The following is a 23,206-nucleotide window of genomic DNA, read 5'->3' on the forward strand; positions in this document are numbered from 1 at the left end:
GGGGGGGGGGAGATGTGCACAGCGACCTCTGCTGGTAGAAAGTGGGAATGCTAACATGCGTTTCTTTCATACACAAGACAAGTGTCAGGCTTACTGAAGTCATACACTGGTGTGAGGTGGGGAAAGATCACTTCCCTGTGAGGGTCTCCAAGTCAGGACCCAAAGTGAGACTTATCAGGCCTCTGGTCCAGGCTGACAGAGGCCATGTAAAACGCTCAGCACTTCGAAAAGGCTATCTCCTACCCTGTAAAAGGCTTGGGTCTCTTTGCTTATTCCTCCCGACTGTAGCCCCAGGAGGAAATCTCACCTGTAATGTAATATTTTATATACATATTTACAGAAAATTGTGGGGTATTCTGACACCGCCCCACTTCATATACTAGAGGTACTTTCAGGTACCCGGAATGTCCTGTGGGTTGTGGGAGAGACTGCTACTTACTGCTCATCTGAAAATGACATTTTCTAGGAAATGATGTGTTTGAATCTAATGTTGGAGGTACATTACGATGATCACGCTGTGCAAATGAAAAATAAGACTGTTCTGGATGCTAAATACTATCTTCTTCTCTTTCCAAGTATTTGTTTTGTTCCTGAGAAAAGTTAACTATCCGTTGCATCTGCTCTATTCAATGGTACAATTTGAAAAGGCTATGGGAAGCTCAGAAATCATAGCCCAATACTGTTCTCTACCTGACAGGGGAGAGCATACAAGTCGTTTTTTAAGAAAGCAGGCCTTGTTACTTATTCTAGAAGCCTGTTTCTGCATCACAATACTTGCTTTGGCAAATATGCCCTCCTCTGAAAGTCAACATGTTCAGAAAAGCAATTTTCTGCGCCTGCAGTTTCAAGCACAGCTCTAAAGTAGGATTACTCACTGCTCTGCATTTTAGCTGGTTGACAACTCTTCTGAGTTCTCCATCAGGACCAAGTCTGCTTCCAAGCACTCATACAAAGTCCTCTGCGGACTTTGATTTGCATGTAAGTGAGGGCAGAGTCCGGTCTATTTTGTAAATAAATTTGCTTTCTCCCTCAGCAGGCCTAGGGATATAGAAACAATATGAGATAATTGCTTCAGAACTGACAGACACAAAGCATGGAAACAGCGAATACAGAACAAAGCGTCTTTAGAACCCCTTAGATCAGAGAGGAAGCTCTGAAGAAGCTATTAGCTCTGCCGTAAGCTCTACACTGAACCGTCTCTTTGAAATGAGCAATGAAGTCACCACTTTCAAAGACACGGAAATGAGAAATAATGTATATAGAGTGTCAAAGAAACACCTACTGGCAAATAGGAACAAGAAGCTTGCTCAAACATTATCTTAGTTCCCTGGCACACTTTCATTATGTTTATGTTAGGGTGGAATTGCTTTAAAAAAAATTTTTTTTTAAGTATTTTATATGCACCCTTAATTACAACTCAGTAAGAGGTATTTTGTTTTTCCATATTTCCTGTCTTTTGCCGTCTCATCTGCAGAGATTCAAAGAGGTCAAGTGGCTTTACCTTAGCTTCACAAGATTCCTTGAAAAGAAAAGAGAGGAGGAAGGCAGGCCAACCACGGGACCAAAAGGTCATGGACAGCCAAGATACTCCTGGTCCTTGCCAACCCTTATAATCCAGAAGTTCATGGGATTCACTCCAAAATTGTGCCCAAATGAGTGAATTCTTTAATGAAGGAATACTTCCGATTCTATTGCTTACCTCTAGAGAAACAATCACCACATGCTCTACTTTCAAGTAACTCTGAAATTATTACTAAGTTAATTTATATATGAAATTTGGAAAAATTGGGATAGTATCAGATAATTTGGCATTGTTACATGCCTGAATAATAATTCCACCTTGGAACAGATTACTAAATTTCTGAAAATAATCTACTGCTTTATAATGAAAACTGTGATCATAAAACCAGTCTCAAATGTTTATTAAACTATCGAAGGTGTTCCAAGTTATTGTGGGATTCAAGCTTTATCTCTCCTTTTCAGAGAATAGAGATCATAATTTGTCCATGACTCTTCCTCTATTGTCATCAATACATTTATTGAAAAGTTGTTTTGTTTCTGTCGTCGAAAGACAAATAGATGCATCACTTTCTCTTTCATTTCAGACAGCAGCATTAACACAATCCAGTCGATGCATGTCGGGGAGTTCAACCGGAAACTGGTAGAAGCCAGCAACCAATTTAAAAAGAAACAAGGAAAAGGCACAATTGATGTTTGGTGGTTATTTGATGATGGAGGTAAAAAAAAATTCCAGAACGTACACTAGGGAGCAGATTTCTATGTTGAGAAATTTAACAAACTGCATAGGAAGGTATCTGAAAATTATACTAGTTAAAGAATAACATGTCTATGTTCTCCAAAGATTTTAAATTACTTAGGAACTATGAATGTGAGCATAAATAAAGATGTAAGCCTATTTATATCCTTTCAGTTGGATATACTTATCCTTTCTGTCATAATTCACTTTGTATTCCAGGGTTGACGCTCCTTATTCCCTATATTTTGACCATCAGAAAAAAATGGAAAGACTGTAAATTAAGAATCTATGTTGGAGGGAAGATCAACCGCATTGAAGAAGAAAAAATTTCGTAAGCAGCTTATCACTCCTATGAATGATTCTCCTCAAAACATGAATGTGTAGCTGATTTGCTATTTCCAGTGTCTGCACCTACATGAGTTTCATTTTGTCTTCCTTGGAGTAGCTTGGTCCACATTTAATGTATCCATCAAGTACTATAATGAAAATAAAACACTAACCAAAGCCTTTTAGGTGAATTAGCTTGTCTGAAAGCTAAGTCAAAATAAGACATGATTGCTTTTGATATCTTAATTCAAACACCAAAACTCTTTGAAAATAGTTAAATATACAATGATGAAGTGCTTCTTTCTTACATTTTCAGAATGGCTTCTCTTCTGAGCAAATTTAGGATAAAATTTGCAGAAATCCACATCATTGGTGACATCAACATTAAGCCAAACAAAGAGAGGTATGAAACATTTAATAAGAGCCTTTGTTCACCCATGGCACCCTCATTCTCATTCGTGTTGATTATCAAAGAATAAAAATGTGATGTGTTTACTACAATGACTTCCTGATAGAATATAAGAAAAGGGGGCTTTAAATAATCAGAACATGGAGCTTTGGAATGCATTCTGATGGGAAGAAAGATTTTACAGTGAAGATGAGCTTGAGAGGGGAAACTTGTCAAACACAGGGTACTGAGCATTTCAGCGTTTCCCTTCATGCTCTTTGTTTCTATGATGGCAAGTGTAGCGGGAATCACAAGGTCAGACTACCCCTGTGCAAACTTTTGTTATTCAAAGGGCATCCCGGATGGGAGCTCTGTTGGAGAAGATGTGGAGACAGCTTGTGTCTTCTTGGCACAATGTACTGTACATACCCTCCAGGGCCATTTTAGCTTTTAGGAACTAATTGCGCCAAATTGATTCTGACTCATGACGACCCCATCTATGTCAGAGTAGAACTGCGCTCCATAGGGTTTTCATAGCTGTGACCTTTCAGAAGCAGATCACCAGGCTTTTCTTCCAAGATGCCTCTGGGTGGGTTTGAACCGCCAATCTTAGTAGTTGAGCATTTAAGCACTTGTGCTACTCAGGGCTGAGTGCCAATGAACTCTTGGGAGGCCTCTTAGACCTTTTGAAGTTGGCATGGAAATGTATTGGCTCCAAAATAAAAAAGAAAACTGCAAAATTTAAATAATCATTATTTAAATGTCTTAAAAACAAGACATCATTTTAATCCCCATTAATTGCTAAATTTGTGAAGTCCATGATGTTTGAAAACAATTTGTAGGTTAGATTTTCACTGGTGTTCCCAAGGGTGCAAGAAAATTGTCTGGAAATCATAGCTGATTATAAATTAAATGAACTACTTTGAGTTAAAGTTTTTCAGAAACACAATTATAAAGTGTTTTCAATTGTTTAGAGTCCAAAATCATATTTACTGTTGCATCTGGATGCAATTCAGTGCATTTGATTTGGTATGGAGTGGGGCTTCCAAGGGTAAGGGGACGTGAAGAGGTCTCAGAATATCCCATGTCCTCACTGCCTCTCAGGCCTTTTCCCATTTCTGTTGGCCACCATTTCTCCTTCTTCTGGCAATTCTTACACTTATACTTCTCCAATCTTCTTGCCTCTTCCCTTCTTTCAATTTATTGTTATCCTATATGTGCTTGTCTTAGTCATCTGGTGCCGCTATAACAGAAATACTACAAATGGATGGCTTTCACAAAGAGAAATTTATTTTCTCACAGTCTAGTAGGCTAGAAGTCCAAATTCAGGGTATCACCTCAAGGGGAAGCCTTTCTCTCTCGGTCGGCTCCAGAGCAAGGTCCTCATTGTCATCAATCTTCCCCCGGACTAGGGGTTTCTCTGAGCAGGAACCTCGGGTGCAAAGGACACACTCTGCTCCTGGCACTGCTTTCTTGGTGGTATGAGGTCCCCAACTCTCTGCTTGCTTCCCTTTCCTTTTATCTCTTGAGAGATAAAAGGTGGTGCAGACCACACCCCAGGGAAACTCCCTTTACATTGGATCAGGGATATGGTCAGGGTAAGAGTGGTGTTACAATCCCACCCTAATCCTCTTTAACGTAAAATTGTAATCACAAAATGGAGGATAACCACAGAATACTGGGAATCATGGCCTAGCCAAATTGATACACACATTTTTGGGGGGACATAATTCAATGCATGACAGTGCTTAATAGCTAACTGAAAGTTATTCCGATTTAAAATGCATTCTCATTGATGGTACAGCAAACTTGAAATTTGTGTTCTTGGAAGGTATTCATGATTCTTCCAAGGCTGTGGGTCTCTTAAAATGGCTTTGCAAAACCTCTTAACTGTGGTAAGAAAGCTGTACTCCAGAGGGTTGACCTGAGTTATAATTTTGTAATATTTCCTTACACCATATGTGCCTCTAATGTCTTGCATTCCTATATTTCTACAATTACAAAGACTTAGGACATACTAAGAACATCCTTATAATTCTCTTTGGTAAATGGAATTAACATTCTGACATGAACTGGGTTGTCGTGCAATAATCTCAGGTAGTTGTCCACTTTTCATTTAAAAAATTTAATTTCCTAAGTCATTGCCTCTTGGCATTTGCAGTGATATGATCAAAGGGGCTCATCTTATGGCTGTAATTGGTGAAAATGCAGTTGTCTTTCATAACACAGCAGGTCTAATGATTCCCTGGCATGTTCCACTTAGCAACAAGGTGGAGATTGCCAGTGCTTAGCAAGTGTAGAGCCTACTCATTACCCATCGCTGTCTAGTCGATTCCGACTCATAGCCACTCTATAGGACAGAGTAGAACTGCCCCATGGGGTTTCCAAGGCCGCCATCTTTACAGAAGCAGACTGCCACATCCTTCTTCCCTGGAGCAGTCGGTGCGTTTGAACTGCTGACCTTTTGGTTAGCAGCTGAGCTCTTAACCACTATGCCACCAAACCAAACCAAACCCCGTAGCTGTCAAGTCGATTCTGACTCATAACAACCCTCTAGGACAGAGTTGAACTTTCCCGTAGGGTTTCCAAAGCCGTAAAACTTTACAGAAGCAGACTGCCATATCTTTCTCCCAGGGCTGGTGGGTTCGAACCGCCAACCTTTTGGTTAGCAGCTGAGTGCTTAACCACTGCGCCACCAGTGCTCCATAAGTGCAGGGCCATTTTCTGTTGTCTAGACGTTAGTCACTGTGCCCTCTACTGACTTTGGATTTTCTGCAAGCCTGGCTCAATGCTGGTCATAAATTTAGTCACCTACTTCTTGTAACCAAATTCTTCTTGCTGCCGTTTGCCTTATCAGTAGCTACGAACTGTCTGTGCTTTCTGGTTTACTTGTTCCTGTATTCCTTTGCTCTTCATATATCAGTCTGGTTTCTCTACCAAGCCCTGTTTCCTTCCCTTTTTTCATACCAATCTCTGCTCAGCTACCACGGTCACTGTCACTGCATGTCCATCCTCTGTCTCCCACACCTGAGGATGCTGGTGGACCTCCTCCACTAACCATACCTCTTCATTCTTTCAGTGCCCATCATGGCCTGGACCTCTTCATCTACCCTGACCCTTGTGCCCTTGTTTTCTCTTCTCAGGGAGCAAAACTCTGTGGAGACAGTAGTAAGAAACAAAGGACCTGGGAATTCTTGCTTTTGTCCTGGTATCTAAGTTTTCTTTTTACATGCCATTTTAATTTGGTGTTTCCCACATGTTCTCATCATCCTGTGATGAAGAGATCTACTTTCCTTCCTAAGGAAAACAATCGATTAGCTACCACAATTTTGGAGATTAGGTATCACAGTTTCTGGTATTTCAATATCTCAAAGAAGATGCAAAATAATAATAATAATGATCTGCTCTTAATGGAATTAAAGAATCCTTGCAGCTAGTGTGAAGATGTGGGGCCACCAAGGAGTGGTGTGCTGAAAGTGCCATTCTCCTTTCTTCAGCCTTCTGCTATTCCTGATGATTGTTTCATTACTTCTGCTATTACTATTATTATTACTGATGACCTATTACTTTATAAGACAGTCACACATCTGATGTTGGCAATGGCTGTTCCAATACATGAAGGTAGCTTTATTTTAGAACCAACAAGGAATGGTCTGTTCAGTAAATATCACAGATAGCCACTTGTGGCACATCTTGCACTTTGTGACAGTTAGAAAAAGGCCACTCCTCTGGGCAGTCCCATTAGAGAAAGAACTCTTCCGCCAGGCTGACACAGCCCTGGGCCCAGGTACCAGCACAAGGCTTAGAGAGTGGAGCACTGGCTCTGTTTCAGCCTCCACACAGGCCTTCTTGGCTGAGCAGCCCTTATCTGCCATTAATAACTGTCCCTGATCACTCCTGTTTCTTGGTCACTCAATCAAGGTGCTACACAATGCTGAAAATAGTTTGTCGATGATTTCCATGTTTGAGGCCAATGTTAAATGCCCTCAAATTGCCTTTAATAAGTCTCTAAACTACCCATAAAACGTCAGTAAGCTTTCATGGAGACATTTTTTCACAGAAATGTTATCTGTAAATATGGTAGGGCAAGGGTGAAAAGGAATACAAAAGCAGAGTTAATAAGAAAATAACTGAGTCAGGAGGAACTGAAATACTCTTGTGGTTAAATTTCATTTTTTATTGTATAGACTGAATTAAAAGTCATAGGCCAAAAAAGACAAAAAATATGGGAATCAAAGAGAAACGAGAAGCAATTAACTAGATACTTTAGTTTAAAGATGATAGAGTAAGTCACGAAAACAACTTCTGCATTGCTTTGAGAGAAGAACTCTTAAGTGAACTTATGAAAAAAAAGTATGCAATTAAAAAGTTTTTAAACTTTGTTTTTATGAGGAACAAGGGTGAGAAAAGCAGGCAGATATTAGTTAATTATAAAAACTGAATTAATTCTCACTTATATTTACTAACAGGTAATACTTGGCTTACTCTAGAGTCAATTAAAAATAACTTATTAGAAAAATCAGATTTAAAGAGAATTGAAATAGAAATTTTGAGTCAACTTTGGGTCACTTAGCTAGGAGAATGGCCAGGTCAGGGACAAGTCTTAGGGTGAAGAAATCAAAGATGAACACGGGCAATGAGCAGGAAGAACAAAGAGGAAATAAATGGGCAAGTACAGCCTCATTATAACCGGCTGTGTCACTTAGAATGTTTCAATTGCAAGTAAAAGAAAATCTGACTCATAGTGACTTGTTGTGTGCCATCGAGTCAATTCCAATTCATAGCAACCCTATAAGACAGATTAGAACTGCCCCATAGGGTTTCCTAGACTGTAACCTTTACGGGAGCAGATCGCCAAGTCTTTTCTCCCATGGAGCCACTCGTGTGTTTGAACCACTGACCTTTCAGTTAGCAGCCAAGCACTTAACCATCATGCCCTGGTCAACAGTGACTTACATAGTGGAAATCATTGACAAACATACCAAAAAATCCAAGTGTAGTTTGACCTTCAAGCAAAGCTTGATCTAGAAGCTTAATTTTGTAATCAAGGACAAATTCTTTTTTGGTCTTTCTACTCTGTCTTCCATTGTGAAAGCATCATCGAAGGATGATTTGTCTTATGGAAACAAGATGACTGCCAATAGCAACCACGACTATATACTTGATCATTTATATTCAGTGGGAGAGAAAGTGTGTCTCTTCCTCATCTCTGAACTCAGGTCCTGGGCTTCATTCAAGTTGCACCAGCCTAAGCCACTGAGCCATTAACTGTGACCAGTGCAATGCTGGGTGCCTATTGGTTTCAACCCACTTGGCAGGGCTGGAGTAAGGCACATGAGGGCCCTAAACATTGATTATCTGTAGTGCCTTCTCCTCTGCTTACTCACTTATTCAAACTGTGGGAGACAGATGTCAACCAAGGTGTTGAAGTGGCAGGGGCCTCCTAGCTTAAACAACCTTGCACATGGGCACCCTCATGACCCTATGTGAACTTCATTCCCAGCCAGCACATTCTCACCCACTGCTCGCTTTTTCTTGTGTCCTGTCTGCTTGGCATCTATGGGTCTTTGCTTTGGACAACTGTTCTGTTGATGCCCTAAGCACATGCTTACCTTGCTTATTGGGTAGTCCATCCCTGCTACCTGGATTATGTGCCCATCCTGACCAATCACTCTGGCAGAGGGGATGGGATTGGGCAGACTGGCTAATGTTGGAGTGGGGTCAGTCTCACCCAAACTACGATGGGGGAAGCATAGTATGGACACCAGAGAGACAACCACCAACCTCCGTTCCACCTTCTATTCCTCAGGAAACCAGTTTTGTACTGTGCTTTCTAACAAGGACACAGGCTGAGATGTGAAGAAAACTCATCCTGATCAAAATAAGTATACGTAGCTTCAACAGAGAACCTCTTGATTCTTAACCCCAGTCCTTGCGGTTGTTAAGAAAGTGAACGCTTGCTTTTACAGAGCACTGCATACTTTTCAGAACACTGACCCAAACTGGCACGCTAATTCTCCTGCCAGTTCCGAGCAGCCATATTTACCTCCTTCTATAGGCAAGGTTATCTAGGCTGACAGGGTCAGTGAAGGATCTGGAGCAAGAGCCAGGCTCTTCTCTCCAAGGTCTCATCCCTTCCTTTGCACTGACTGCCATCAAAGGCCTCAGAAGGCATGACAGTCTTCGACAGATTGGCAAATCAAAGGATAATAGGGCTTCTCGGTCTTATTCCTTCCCTGCCTTTCTCTACACTTCTAAATAAGTCAGTGCATTAGAAATCTACTACATTACATATCTCTTCAGTTCCTTAACAAAGGCACACTGGTAGGTACCATCCTGCACCTTCGTAATCTGCACTTTTATCTGCGAATCCTAAATCAGACCAACTGATGAGGTAATTGAACTCGTTGCTTCACATTTTAATTTCTTAACTGAACAGCACACAGATTCTAATTATTGCTTATTTCTATGTTACTAAATTATAAGTTACATTATATGAAACCAAAGAACATTGTTCAAACTTGAGATTGTCTTAAAGTGGCATACTGAAGACAACTATTGCCATTCATTCCAAGCTCTGCTTTGTGTTATCGTTTTAAAAATAAATCTGAGATTCTTATGAAAGATGAGAAGGAGTTTTTCCAGCAATTTTTAAAATGTTCTACAGCTCTTAAATACTGCTCTTAGTTATATCATCTACTCAACAATTTCTTTTTAGCTGTTCTAAAATTGCCTCAGATTTTTAGTCATTAAAATATTATTGATTTTTGGTCTTTCCCCTAAAATGCACCTGAACAATAGCTGTTTGAAAATCTCAGGAGATATCAGACACCAGAAGGACAGAGGCAGCATTATTAGCAAACATTCAAATTGTTCTGTAACCACTAAAATGGCGGGGGGCCCTTGCTGTTCTCCTTCACAGCTTCCTGCCGTGAGTGGGGGTTGTCACGTGGACTAAAGGTGAGGGCAGCCCTATTCAGCTCTTGAAGAACCTAGTTCATCTCCTACATTAATTCATGAATGTCTCCCATAGGTTCTGTACAATAAGCTGATGAAAACTCACTTATGGTCTCTAGTATCTACGTTTCAACTGTCTTTTACTACGCTATGTAGAAAATACCTTTGCAGAATAATTACTATCTCTGTGTTTGTGTGTTTAAATTCAGGATCTAATACCGAGTAGGCTTACAAGACCTCAAACACATTAAGGCCTGTCCTTGGGTAGGGAGGCTGGGCTATAGCCTTGAATGTACTCACAGTAAGTTCTCTGCAAAGATAATTCTTAACAGATTTACATCACATTTAGCTCTGATTCCCCAGCCAGTAGAACCAGGCATACCTGGAGTATCTGTGAAATAATGAGTTAGTTTCCCACTGTGATGCCTCCGTTATAATTCCAATTTCAGCTGGAAAGTCTTTGAAGAGATGATTGAACCGTATCGTCTCCACGAAAGCTGCAAGGATTTAACAACTGCTGAGAAATTGAAAAGAGAAACTCCGTGGAAAATTACAGACGCAGTGCTGGAAGCAGCCAAGGAAAAGGTAAAGGCTTGTCTGCCTTAATTTTTGCTTTGCTATCTAACTAGCTGAAAAAGGAAACAGTGGTTGATTTAAAGACCAAGAAGTAGTGAATCTATTATAGAATTTCATTATTCGGGATCCAGGGTTTCTGCGTTTCTCACATGCTTTCCAATCATATTACTGGATATAGAAATATGGATTCAGAAAACTGTTTTCCTTTTTTATGTAAAGTCAATTTTTTTTAAGTTAAAAACTAGGTTTTAGGTACATATTATGACATCACCTTTCAAATTTAATTTTAAAGAATGGGAAACAGACCTAGCAGTCTAAAATAATTTAAGTCAATATGTGTGCAAAGTAGATAGATAAAGATAGACTGACTCACAATTTAGGACAATAACAAAGAATTTTACCCTGATGAAGATGGATATGAAAAACTAACAAAAGGATCTGAGAAAACATATGATGTGGTTGGATCGATGAGCGTGAAAGATGGATCGGGCACATATTGTAGGGTGGATATGAAATGGTAAGTTTTTTCTACAGAGCCCAGTAAGGTGGAAGTTCCCCTTGTCTGGCCCACGCTCGATGAAGTTGGTGACAGAATTGTGAAAAGAGCAAGGACTCAAGAGTTAGAAGAATTGACATCTGAATTGGACATTCAAAGAAGAGAGTCTCTAAACTGCAAAATCTAGATAAACTACCTTAGGAGTTGAACTTGGAACAAATTAGAACAAGACATGCTAAAAGTCTTTCAGATTTAGTGGAAATTTTACTGAACTGGAAATCATTAATTCTGTCTGTAACAAACCACCCAATTCTAATGAAGACTTTTCACATGACTGAGCAAGTCACTCAATTTTTCTGAGTCTTGGTTTCTGAACCAGTGAAATATAATAATAAATATTTCTCTCCTCACTGCAAAGAAGTTAATGTAGTTACTTTTCGAAGTGAGTCTTCAGGTGGCCTCTTAGTTGAAACCAGTCCCCTGTGCTGAAAAAGTACTCAGAGAACTTAAAGAAAGGTAGGTTAAGAGTATAAAAATCTATATTCTCACCCATTGCCATCAAGTCAATTCTGACTCATAGAGACCCTATAGGACTGAGTAGAACTGCCCCATAGAGTTTCCAAAGAGTGCCTGGTGGATTCAAACTGCTGACCTTTTGGTCACTTAACAACTACACCACCAAGGTTTCCACTGTTAAGGATACCAAAACTGGCCATTCCAATCTTCTTTTTACTCTTATCCATGTTGCTTGCTGGTTCTTTTCCCCTAAAATTCAATAAGACACTATAGCACTATGGAAACCCTAGTGGCATAGTGGTTAAGAGCTACAGCTACTAACAAAAGGTCACCAGTTCGAATCCACCAGCTGCTCCTTGGCAACCCTATGGGGCAGTTCTACTCTGTCCTTTAGGGTCGCTATGAGTCAGAATCAACATGACAGCAATGGGTTTGTGTGTGTGTGTGTGTGTGTGTGTGTGTGTGTGTGTGTGTGTGAGGTTTTATAGCACTATAGTACCTGGTGGTGCAGTGGTTAAAGTGCTCATCTGCTAACTGAAAAGTCAGCAGTTTGAACCCACTGGTCACTCTGTGGGAGAAAGATGTGGCAGTCTGCCTCCACCAAGATGGCAGCCTTGGAAACCCTAGGGGCAGTTCTACTCTGTCCTACAGGGTTGCTATGAGTTGGAATCAACTCGACGGCAGCGGGTTTTGGTATAGTGCAATGACAAGCTGATACTGTTCTTTACATTTCTAAGATTTCTCATTAGTTTTTGAAACACTGTAAGTTTCCAAACCTGATGAAATAATTGTAATTTTTTTTTTAAATGAGGTTTTCTGTTCATCTGTAATTTGAGGGCAGAAGATAAATTTTCATCCACACATTCTGCTAGAACTGTCTCTAACAAAATCTGAATGCTGTCCACAGAGTTACCGCCAAGTTCGACTGAATGAACTCTTACAGGAGCACTCAAGAGCTGCTAACCTCGTTGTCCTGTAAGTATCATTGCAGACATTTAAGAATGTTAGAGGGGAGTCTTAAGATAAATGGGTTAATTAACTGAAAAGCTTATAACTCTTCAGATGGAAAGTTAAAAAGATTTTGAGCATGTGGGGTTTTAGAAAGTGGAGGAAATAAATGCCACCTGGAGACCTTGGCAGCTGGGGCCCATGGACAATTAGAGGCCTCGCTTGGACCTTCCATTAGTCATTCCCCACCCACAGGGTCAGGGGGATATGCCACCTAGAACCTGTGCTCCTCTTCTAGACTATGCTCCGGGTACCTGGGACCCTGGAATTCTCCACTTGACCAGCCCCAAGTCTGCCACTAGACTCGTGGCCTCGTCCCTGGGGAGGGCCTCTTGAGGCTGCGGTGGCTATGAGTTCCCTTAGGAGGCCAGGAATGGGCCAGGGTAGGAGAAAAGCGCAGTGGGTTTTTCCATTTTCACTCTTTGCCCTCTGGCCCCGACAATGTTAGGGGCGCGCCTGCTGAAAACATCAATGTACATTGACTTGAAGGGCGGCAGCTAAACTTGAAAATCTTCAGCTTTCACATTTATATCTCATGAACTCACTCCTATATGTTTTCAAGCAAGGTCAAGTCTGGGGGACTGTCCAAAGATGTTGTAGAATGGTGTCCTGAATTGGGTGGTAGTGTTCAAATAGCTGGTTTCTGAGGTTTCATAACCTTTTAACTATTTGGAAAAGTGATTTCCACAAAAAAAGCAGGGGGTGGGGGAAGATTAGTTGATCAAATTCTCTATTTAAAGAAGAGTTAAAATTTTTAATTTTATTTTGTCTGTCTTCTACAATACCTAAGCCTATTTTTCTATATTATATTTATATTATCTGAGAAATATATCAGCTTAATACCTATTGTTGTTGTGTGCCATCGAGTCAATTACAACTCATAGTGACCGTATAGGACAGAGAACTGCCCATAGGGTTTCCAAAGAGTGACTGGTGGATTCAAACTGCTGACTTTTGGTTAGCAGCCTGAGCTCTTAACCACTTCTCCACCAGGGCTCCAATATCTATACTCAGGATAATTTCAGTGCTTTCATTTTTTGCTAGGGCGTGAGGTAATAAAGTTTCAGGCCACTGACTATTAAATAGCTCAGAAGTGCTAGTGATGTTATTGCTGTAGTAATTTTCCATTTTGTTGTTTTTCTCCAATGTTGTCAGGAGCCTTCCAGTGGCAAGAAAAGGATCTATATCGGATTTGTTGTACATGGCTTGGTTGGAAATCCTCACGAAGAACCTCCCTCCTGTCTTACTAGTTAGAGGAAATCACAAAAATGTCCTGACATTTTACTCTTAAAGATGAAAGATTAAAACGCATTTTAACTTTATGTACAAACAATTAAGAAACAGGCTCCAGTACTTTATGTTGTACGTCTGACCTATGGATATTCAAATCTCTGGGGACTATTCTGCTGGGTTCTACATAAACTTTGTTACTTTTTTTTTTTTTTTAATTAGTTGATGGGAGCTTTTTTCTTCTTCTTTTAGCAGTTTAGGGGAGTTTCAAAGCCAGTGCTACCCCTGGGGAGAAAAAAAACAAAACATTTTTATCACTGATGTTGAGAAACAAGTAAGGAAATTAAGCAAACCTATGCTGGTTTATATTCATGAAAACCACCAACTTGATTGTTAGCTTCTCCAGGAAAACTTAATCTTTTGTTCTACAGTGTTTGCTTCCAGAACCTGAATAGGCCTCAGCCCACAGCAGGTTCTCAATAAATGCTTATTGACAGGCTGGTATAGTATCCACGGGGGGTTAGCAAAGATAAAGACCAACTTGGTAGGAAATGTGATTATACTTAGCCTCCTGAGAGGCTTATATCTACAAAGAAGATTTGAAAATCAATAACTGAAAACTTTATGAAGTACTTCAGTCGACAAAATGCTACAAAATAAGGTTTTTTAATGTAATACAGATTATATACTTAGAGTGATCTGAGTGATCATTAATAATACACGGTTTCAATTTGCTGCTGACTGAAAAGTATGTTAGCTGGATTAAAAGAAAACATACATTGCAATTAAATGAAATATATTCTATTCTTAATATATAAACTTTTGTTATTCTTTCTACTAAATCTTTTGAAATTTTCATTGTAGTATTACTCGACGTATTTTTTTCTAATTAAGTGGTTAGCACAGATGAAATTTATAGAGCTCTAATGGAAATGCAAGTACCACAAATTTTCAAACCATTATAAAGAAATATGTCTTGAATCACACAGTTACTTTATATAGTGATTATATAGGTTTAAAAGAATAATTAAAATGAGAAAGGAGGAAACGTGCAGAATTTGGAATACACAGGTATTGATTTTTCTTGTTTGTGTTAGTTTGCCTGTAATAATCGCATTGAGAAAACAAAAATTGTTCTGATGAATGGCTTGATTTTTTTTTTCCTGATATATTTTGACTGTTTATTGTAACTGATGAAATATATGGGAAAAAAAGAACCTGAAATAAAAGCGTTCAAATTTGTTTCCTTTGCCTTAGGTCATATTTTCACTTTTCAGTCACTAAGGTTATGGTGTGATGGTGTATCAGATGGGAGCCTGAAATTTTCAAACAGCCACCTTGTCTGCAGTTTGTTTAAGGCTAAGAGTCAAGATTAGGGCCTCCAAGTCCCAGCCTTTTAGCTCAGGAAGGTGCTAGGGATGGAAGGAGAAACAACTGGCAAAGCAGAAGCAGCAGGACATCTCTATTCCAAATCCAGGGCCATTTTACACAACTCATCCTCTCTATTAAACCCTCTTTCTTGAGTCTTATGTACTTGAAATCCAAATAGCTGGACCTGGTCCTAGAGACCAGGACAAAGGGGGACCCGGCTTCGTCTGGGCCTGGTACTTCTCTGAAACTCTTAAGGAGGTCTCTGGGAAAGGTGAGAAATAATATGATTTCTGTAACTGGAATACTGACTCTTACTTCTTTGAGCGGCTGTCAGCTTGGGTTCCCTAGAAACAGATTCTGAGATGCAGTTTTGGTGTATAGCATGTTTACGAAGGAGTGTCCTTGAGATCAGCACCTGTGGAAGGGAGGGAAGGGTGCAGGACTGGGCAGAGGGAGAAGTTGAGCTGTGATGAAGGCCCAAGGGCAGCCTCAGCAGATCCTACAGTGAGCTCCGGAGCTAGGGTGTGCCTTCAGAGTAGTCCCAAGTTGGGCAGAGACGGCCTTTAAACTCTGGCATTGATGAGTCATTGGAATTGGCTGCCCAGAAGGGTATGGACCTGGGTAAGGAGGTTCTCTGCAGTTCAGGCAATCCCTGGACCTGAGAGCTGAGGTTGTCAGGGGACAGTGCTCCCAGCAGCTGGGACAGCAAGTTCTTCATTAAATAGCATTGGGTGGCACATCATCACATCTACCATGACATTTTTTTACTAACCTGAAGGTACTGGTGAAAAAAAAAAATCAGACTGGTTTGAATTCAAATCTTGGTTTTACTGTTTATTAATTGTGTGACCTTAAACTAGTTATTTAATTTTCTGAGTTTCATCATCTATACAATGTGTATAACTGTAGTATCAGCCTATGGGTTTAGCGGGAAGGTTAACTTACTTGTTGAATCTAAAGCGTTTAGCACAGCGCACAGCAGAAGGTAAGCACAGAGAAACCACATACAGAAGCATGTCTAAATGTAAACCATTTTCACTTTTCAAAATCCCGCTGACAAGGTTCTCTACCAACACTAATGAAAACATTGAGTTGCTGTAGAATGAGGGGTGATTTTGTCATGGATTAGTTTTCAGAGTGGCTTAATGACAGGAATCAAAATTAATCTAAAGGAACATTTCTCTGGGGGGGAAAAGTATATTGTGAAGTTTTTCATGTCTCAATATTTAGTCTTATCTAATGTTTTTGCAAATAATGTGGAAATGGAAGCGAATGGTGGAAATTGTGTCTGGACACTCAAATGACACTTAAGGTCTTCTGGTGAGTTAAAGACCATGTCCCTGAGACATGGTAGGATGGTCCTTTGAGACTACTGTGGGTGGACAAGAAAGTGACCCCTGCAGTTTGTGATGGCCAGGCGTGTCACCCCACCCCCAATACCTTTGATCCTGGAGAAGGTAGGTGCCTCAAAGTGCACCAACTCTTCCCCTTCAGTAATCTTCACCCAGACTCCACTTCATGATTTCATCACCGTGGCCTTTGTTGGCATCACCAAGAATTGTTCTATCTCTGAAATCTTTTTTTTTTTTTTTTTAATTTTGATTGTTCTATCTCTGAAATCTTTTTTTTTTTATATTTTATTGTACTTCAGGTGAAGGCTTACAGAACAAATAGTTTCTCATGAAACAGTAGTACACATGTTGTTTTATGACATTGGTTAACAACCCCACAACATATTAACCCTCTAACTTCTCAACCCTTTTTTTTTTTTGGTGAAAATACACATAGCCAAAGATACACCATTTCAAAAATTTCTACATGCACAGTTCAGTGACATTGACTACGCTCTTCCAATTGTGCTGTTATTCTTACTTAAGATAAAGCTTACAGAACAAAATAGTTTCTCATTTAACAGTTACTACAAATGTTGCCCTATGACAATGGTTAACAATCTCACAACACATCAACAATATCCTTACTCAATCTTGGGTTCCCTATCACCAGCTCCCTTGTCCCCTTCTGCCTTCTGGCCCTTGTCACTGGACTCCTGTACCTCATTAGTCTCATTTGGTTTTACGGGGCTGTCCACTCCCAGGCTGAACAGTGAACCTCGGAGGTAACTTCACCACTGCTATCTCTGAAATCTTAAACAAAATCCGTCACTCTCTGACCATAGCCCTAGCCTTTCCATTTTCTGCTACCTTATCTATTCTCAATATAGCTGCTTTTGACCTCAAAATCTTGAGTCCCTTACTGCCACCTCATCCTTTTCTCTCAGTCCATGTCCTCCTTTTTAACCTGCACCTCAAAGGACATCACTTCAGCCACTTTCTTGCCAGTAGCCCTCAGTGTTCTGCCCCTGTTATTCACTTCACTCAACTTTATTAACCCAGCCTTTAATCATCTCCATGTCTATACTCAGGTTTCTGAGCAAGAAGGAGAAAGTGTCCCAATCATGTGTGTTGATGTCCAACTTTCAATGACCCCTCATTTTGTGCACATTTCTCATCAGCATCCTCCCCTGTCCCCCACAATGACTTTTCAAAATCTTTACCACTTTTTCAATTAATGACCCTGCCCTCATCCCTGGAAGCATAGCCATGTACAGATAGATATAAAACTTTCTTACATAAATAGGACCATACAGTGAGTACTGTCCTGTGGGTTCTTCCCTTAATATTCAATCTTAGAAATCATTCAGTGGAAGTTTTTCAAATAATTATAGATTCTTGGGCACTACCATAGATCTACTAAATTAGAATCTGTGGAATGGGGCCTAGGACTCTGTATGTTATGATGATCAGGCAGATTTTGAAACCACACCTACTCCTCACTTATAAGCTGTCTCATTATCCAACATTTCGCATTTACAACAATAGTAAAAAATCTACTATCCAACTATTTCAACTATTTTGTGCATTAGTGACATACATCTGACTGTAATGAACAGGAAGTGTGAGGCAAGAATAACACTGGCTGTGATGGGTCAATTTGGCTGGGCCATGATTCTCAGTGGTTCGTCAGTTATGTGATGATGTAATTTGGCAGTTATATAATGATGCAGTCATCCTCCATTTTGTGATCTGATGTGGTCATCCTCCATTTTGTGATCCTCCATTTTTGCATAGTGCTGATTTTAGCATAATGACATGGTCTTTGGAACCTAACCATGTTGATAAGTGAGGAGTGGGTGTACTGCCTAAGGCAGTCTTGCCCATTCTCATGGTTTGACCACATGCTATGTCTACCACAAGCTGATGTTTCCCAAATTTATATTGCTATTCAAGATCTCTTTTAAGTCTCAGACCCACATATTCAATCACTAAGTTTCTGGAGGTCTCCACCTGGATGTCCTATGTTACAGTAAATACTGATGACCAAAATTATGTAAAAAAAAAAAAAAAATCACAAGTTGACAAAGGCATCTGTCTTCGTTATCTAGTGCTGCTATAACAGAAATACCACAACTGGATGGCTTTAACAAACAAAAATTTATTTTCTTACAGTTTAGGAGGCTAGACATCTGAAATCTGGGTGCTGGCTCAAGGGGAAGCCTTCCTTTCTCTGTCAGCTCTGGAGGCAGGTCCTTGTCTCTTTTGAGTTTTTGCTCCTGGGCGATTTTCATGTGTGTTAACATCTCTCTTCCCTCATCTCCGCTTCTTTTGCTTGTTTGTTTAATCTATTTTATAACTGTAAAAGATTTAAGACATACCCTACATTAATCCTGTCTCATTAACGTAACAAAGACAACTCATTCCCAAATGGGAGTATAACCACAGGCATATGGGTTAGGATTTACAACACATATTTTTGGGGGACACAATTCAATACACAACATTCTACCCTTTGGCCCCCCAAAATTCAGGACCTTGCCACATGCAAAACACATTCACCCCATCCCATCATCCCAGAAGTCTTAAATCAACTCCAAGTCCAAAATCTCATCTTCTGAGTTTCTAAATCAAATATGGTTGAGACATTAGGCATGTCCCATGCTCTGGCAAAATTCCTCTTCATCTGAGAATCTGTGAAATCTAGAATACAGATTGTTATGGATTGAATTGTGTCTCCCAGAAAATTTGTGTGTCAAATTGTCTAGTCCATGATTCCCAGTATTGTGTGATTGTCCATTTTGTCATCTGATATGATTTTCCTATGTGTTGTAAATCTTACCTCTATGATGTTAATTAGGTGGGATTAGGTGTCAGTTATGTTAATGAGGAAGGACTCAATCTACAAGATTAGGTTGTGTTTTAGTCAATCTCTTTTGAGATATAAAAGAGAGAAATGAGCAGAGAGACATGGGGACCTCATACCACCAAGAAACAAGAGCCAGAAGAATAGCACGTCCTTTGGACCTGGAGTCCCTGCACCGAGAAGCTCCTCAACTGGGGAAGATTGATGACAAGGACCTTCCTCCAGGGCCGACAGAGAGAGAAGGCCTTCCCCTGGAGCTGGCACCCTGAGTTCAGACTTTTAGCCTCCTAGACTATGAGAGAATAAATTTCTCTTTGTTAAAGCCATTCACTTGTGGTATTTCTGTTATAGCAGCACCAGATAACTAAGACATAGTTTATCTGCTTCCAAAATACAGTGGTGAAACAAGATATACATTTCCATAACAAATGGGAGAAATTGGAGGGAAAGAAGGAATAACAGGTACCAAGCAAGTCCAAAACCCAGCAGAACAATTTCATTAGCTCTCAAGTCTTGAAAATAATCCTCTGTTCTCTGAGACCATCTAGGCAATGGCCCTGTCCTCCAGACTTCAGATGTTGGCCACATTCTCTGGATTCTGAGTGCAGGTCCCTCAGCCTTAGGCTTCAGCTCTACCTTCCAGGCCCGCTGGGATGGCAACTCAGCTCCCTTGGATTTGGGTGGCCCCATTTTCCTACTCCATCTGAATGGAGACCCCACCCATTTGGCCTTAGCAGGCCCCATTCTTCTGCCCCTTAGGCATGTCAACCCCACCCCCCTCAGCTTTGGGCAACAGCCCCATCCTCTTGGCCAAACTGAATGGCAACCCCACACTCCAGAAATGACTGGTGAAAATCTGACTCTTTGAAACCTAGAAGGCCAAGGCCCCACCCTTTGAGACCCCAGAGGCTGTGGACCCATCCTTTGAGACTGAGGCAGCTGTGCTGCCCGGGCTCCTACCAACAGTTCTGCTGATCTCCAGGCTGCTCCAGGGATGGTTCTTTTCTTTTCTTGGAGGACAACAGATGTAGCTCCTTTGCTGTTTCCTGCCTGTAGAATTCCATGAGGTAAACAGCGTTCTTTCCTTTCGTTCTTTCTCTGACTCCTTCAGTCTAAGCTGATGGGTTTTCTGATGTGATAGTTGGTTAGATCCATTAATCACAGGCTTAATCTCTTTAACAAATATTGTGTAGCCACATCCCTTGGTGAGCATTCTAGGACATTGTCCTTAGTTTGTACAAAAGAATTTTCCAAATCTTTAAGTTTCGTTTTCATTTTGCACAGTTCATTTTTAAGTCCATCTCTTTCTGCATTTTACTACAAGTAGTGTCGTGGTTTGAATTATGTCCCTCAAAACATGTGCATTAATTTGGCTAGGCCATGATTTCCAGCATTGTGTGATTGTCCACCATTTTGTTATCTGATGTAAATTTCCTATGTGTTATAAAACCCTAATCTCTGCTTGTGGTTAAGGAGGCAAGATTACATTATGTTAAAGAGGATTAGAGTGGGATGTCACACCCTTACTAAGGTCACATCCCTGATCCAATGTAAAGGGAGTTTCCCTGAGGTGTGGTCTGCACCACCTTTTATCTTACAAGAGATAAAAGGAAAGGGAAGGGAGCAGAGAAGGTGGACCTCATACCACCAAGAAAGCAGCACGTGGAGCAGAGAGCATCCTTTGGACCCAGGGTTCCTGCACGGAGAAGCTCCTAGTCCAGGGGAAGATTGATGACAAGGACCTTCCTCCAGAGCTGAGAGAGAAAGCCTTCCCCTGGAGCTGATGCCCTGAATTTGGACTTATAGCCTAATAGACTGTGAGAGAATAAATTTCTCTTTGTTAAAACCATCCACTTGTAGTATTCTATTATAGCAGCACTAGATGACTAAGACAAGTGGCAAGGAGAATCCATGCAGCCCCTTTAAGGATCTTGCTTAGAAATCTCTTCATCCAAATATCCAAATTCATCACTTACAAGTTTTTCTGTCCACCAAACATTTGAACATAATTCAGACAAGTTCTTTGCCACTGCATAAAAAGCATTGCTCTTTCTCCATTGTCCAATCACATGTTCATCATTTGTTTTTAAAACCTCACCAGAAGCACATTTAAGGTCCACATTACTAGCAACATTCTCTTGCTGGCGCCATATGTATTCTCTAAGATATTAGAGACTTTCTGTATAGCTCGCTTCACTTCCTTTTGAACCCTTACCAAAATTGCCTTTGATGTCCATAATTCCACCAGCAGTCTCTTCAAGGCAATCTAGGTTTTTACTATTCCAAAAAAAAAAAAAAAAAAAACCCATTGCCATCGTGTCGGTTTCCACTCAAAGTGACCTTACTGGACAGATAGAACTGCCCCATAGAGTTTCCAGGATGGATTAGAACTGCTGACCTTTTGGTTAGTAGCCAAACACTTAACCACTGTGCCCACCAACGCTCCATATTTATTATTAGGCAACTTAAAACTCTTCCAGCCTTTACCCATTACCTAATTCCAAAACCGCTTCCACATTGTAGGTATCTGTTAGAGCAGCTTGGAGGGGGACTCTGAGCCTCAGGCGAGACTATAGCTCAACCGATACCTTGACTGCAGCCTGTGAGACCTGGAATAGAGGACCCAGCTAAGCTGTGCCTGGACTCCTGACCCACGAGAGCTCTGAGATAGTAAATGAATCTTGTTTTAAGTCACTTAGTTTGTGATAATTTTTTATGCAACAGTAGAAAATGAATACAACACCTACTTGGATTCTGTGTTTAAAAGGGTAAAATAGTATACTGTACTTGTACTGTGTGGGTTCACATAAACTTAATCACATTATTATAATTACCCCCATTCTACTATGGATAATATAAAATCTGAGTTTTATTCAGCCCAGGAAATAAAACCTATTAAGATTATACTTGTCTATTCCTGAGTTTCAGGAAATAAAATATGCAAAAATGAAGCTAAAGTTTGTAGGGCTGTGATGGTAAATCCAACCCAACATTTTTCTGTTACTTCCTCTGCACAGGAGAGAATCAGTTTACAGAAGAGCTCGTGTTTAAAGAAAACCAACCCACCCACAATGCACTGTAGCAAAAAGGGTCACACTTGCCTCCTAGAAACTCGGGGGCAGCTGTCAGCCCCCTGCCTTGCTCAGCTTGTGACCCCTACTGCAGCCAGATACCTGTGCCTACACCAATCACCCCTGCCCATCTAGGACTGTAGGTGAGAGCTTGCACCACACACTTGGTAACTGACTATCTAGACACCTGAGCTGAATCCAAACAAGAAAAGTAAACAGACTCCTGAGCTCACACACCTAGTAACAGATATAACCACCTGATGACAGGACTTTAGAGCTTCAAAGTCGCCAATAATCAAACTAGCTCACATGAGCAGGCTATTTGGGCATATCAAAACAAAACAAAACAAGAAGCTAGGACACAGTAAGCAAACATGAAATAAATAAATATAATAACTTAGTGATGGTTTGGAGACAATAGTCAATATCAAATCACATAAAGAGGCAGACCATGATGCTTCAGCAAGTTCCCAAAACAAAGAATCAAGAAATCTTCCAGAGGAAAAGAACTTCTTGGAATTACTGGAAGTAGAATACAAAAGATTAATATACAGAACTCTTTAATAGATCAGGAAGGAGATGAGGCAAAACACAGAACAAACCAAGGAACACACAGACAAAGCAATAGAGGAACTTAAAAAGATCATAGCAGAGCATAATGACAAATTTAACAGGCTGCAAGAATCAATAGAGGAACTTAAAAAGATCATAGCAGAGCATAATGACAAATTTAACAGGCTGCAAGAATCCATAGAGAGACAGCAATCAGAAATCCAGAAGATTAACAATAAAATTTCAGAATTAGACAACTC

The 23,206-nt window shown here is 40.3% G+C and overlaps 1 protein-coding gene across 2 annotated transcripts in view; it reads left to right on the forward strand.

The window, feature by feature from the left end:
* The window catches only part of SLC12A1 (solute carrier family 12 member 1), a 95,727-nt gene extending 80,732 nt beyond the window's left edge, over positions 1 to 14,995 (forward strand). For both annotated transcript variants that reach the window (XM_004386293.1, XM_004386294.1), the window contains exons 22-27: positions 2,106 to 2,237; positions 2,477 to 2,588; positions 2,901 to 2,987; positions 10,379 to 10,514; positions 12,425 to 12,492; positions 13,681 to 14,995. In XM_004386293.1, the coding sequence (XP_004386350.1) occupies positions 2,106 to 2,237; positions 2,477 to 2,588; positions 2,901 to 2,987; positions 10,379 to 10,514; positions 12,425 to 12,492; positions 13,681 to 13,816 (671 nt within the window). In that variant the 3' untranslated portion in view covers positions 13,817 to 14,995. The remainder of the gene's footprint in view (positions 1 to 2,105; positions 2,238 to 2,476; positions 2,589 to 2,900; positions 2,988 to 10,378; positions 10,515 to 12,424; positions 12,493 to 13,680) is intronic.
* Positions 14,996 to 23,206: the final 8,211 nt, after the last annotated feature.

Source organism: Trichechus manatus, unplaced genomic scaffold, assembly GCF_000243295.1.
Source record: "Trichechus manatus latirostris isolate Lorelei unplaced genomic scaffold, TriManLat1.0 scaffold00161, whole genome shotgun sequence".
NCBI classification, from domain to species: domain Eukaryota; kingdom Metazoa; phylum Chordata; class Mammalia; order Sirenia; family Trichechidae; genus Trichechus; species Trichechus manatus.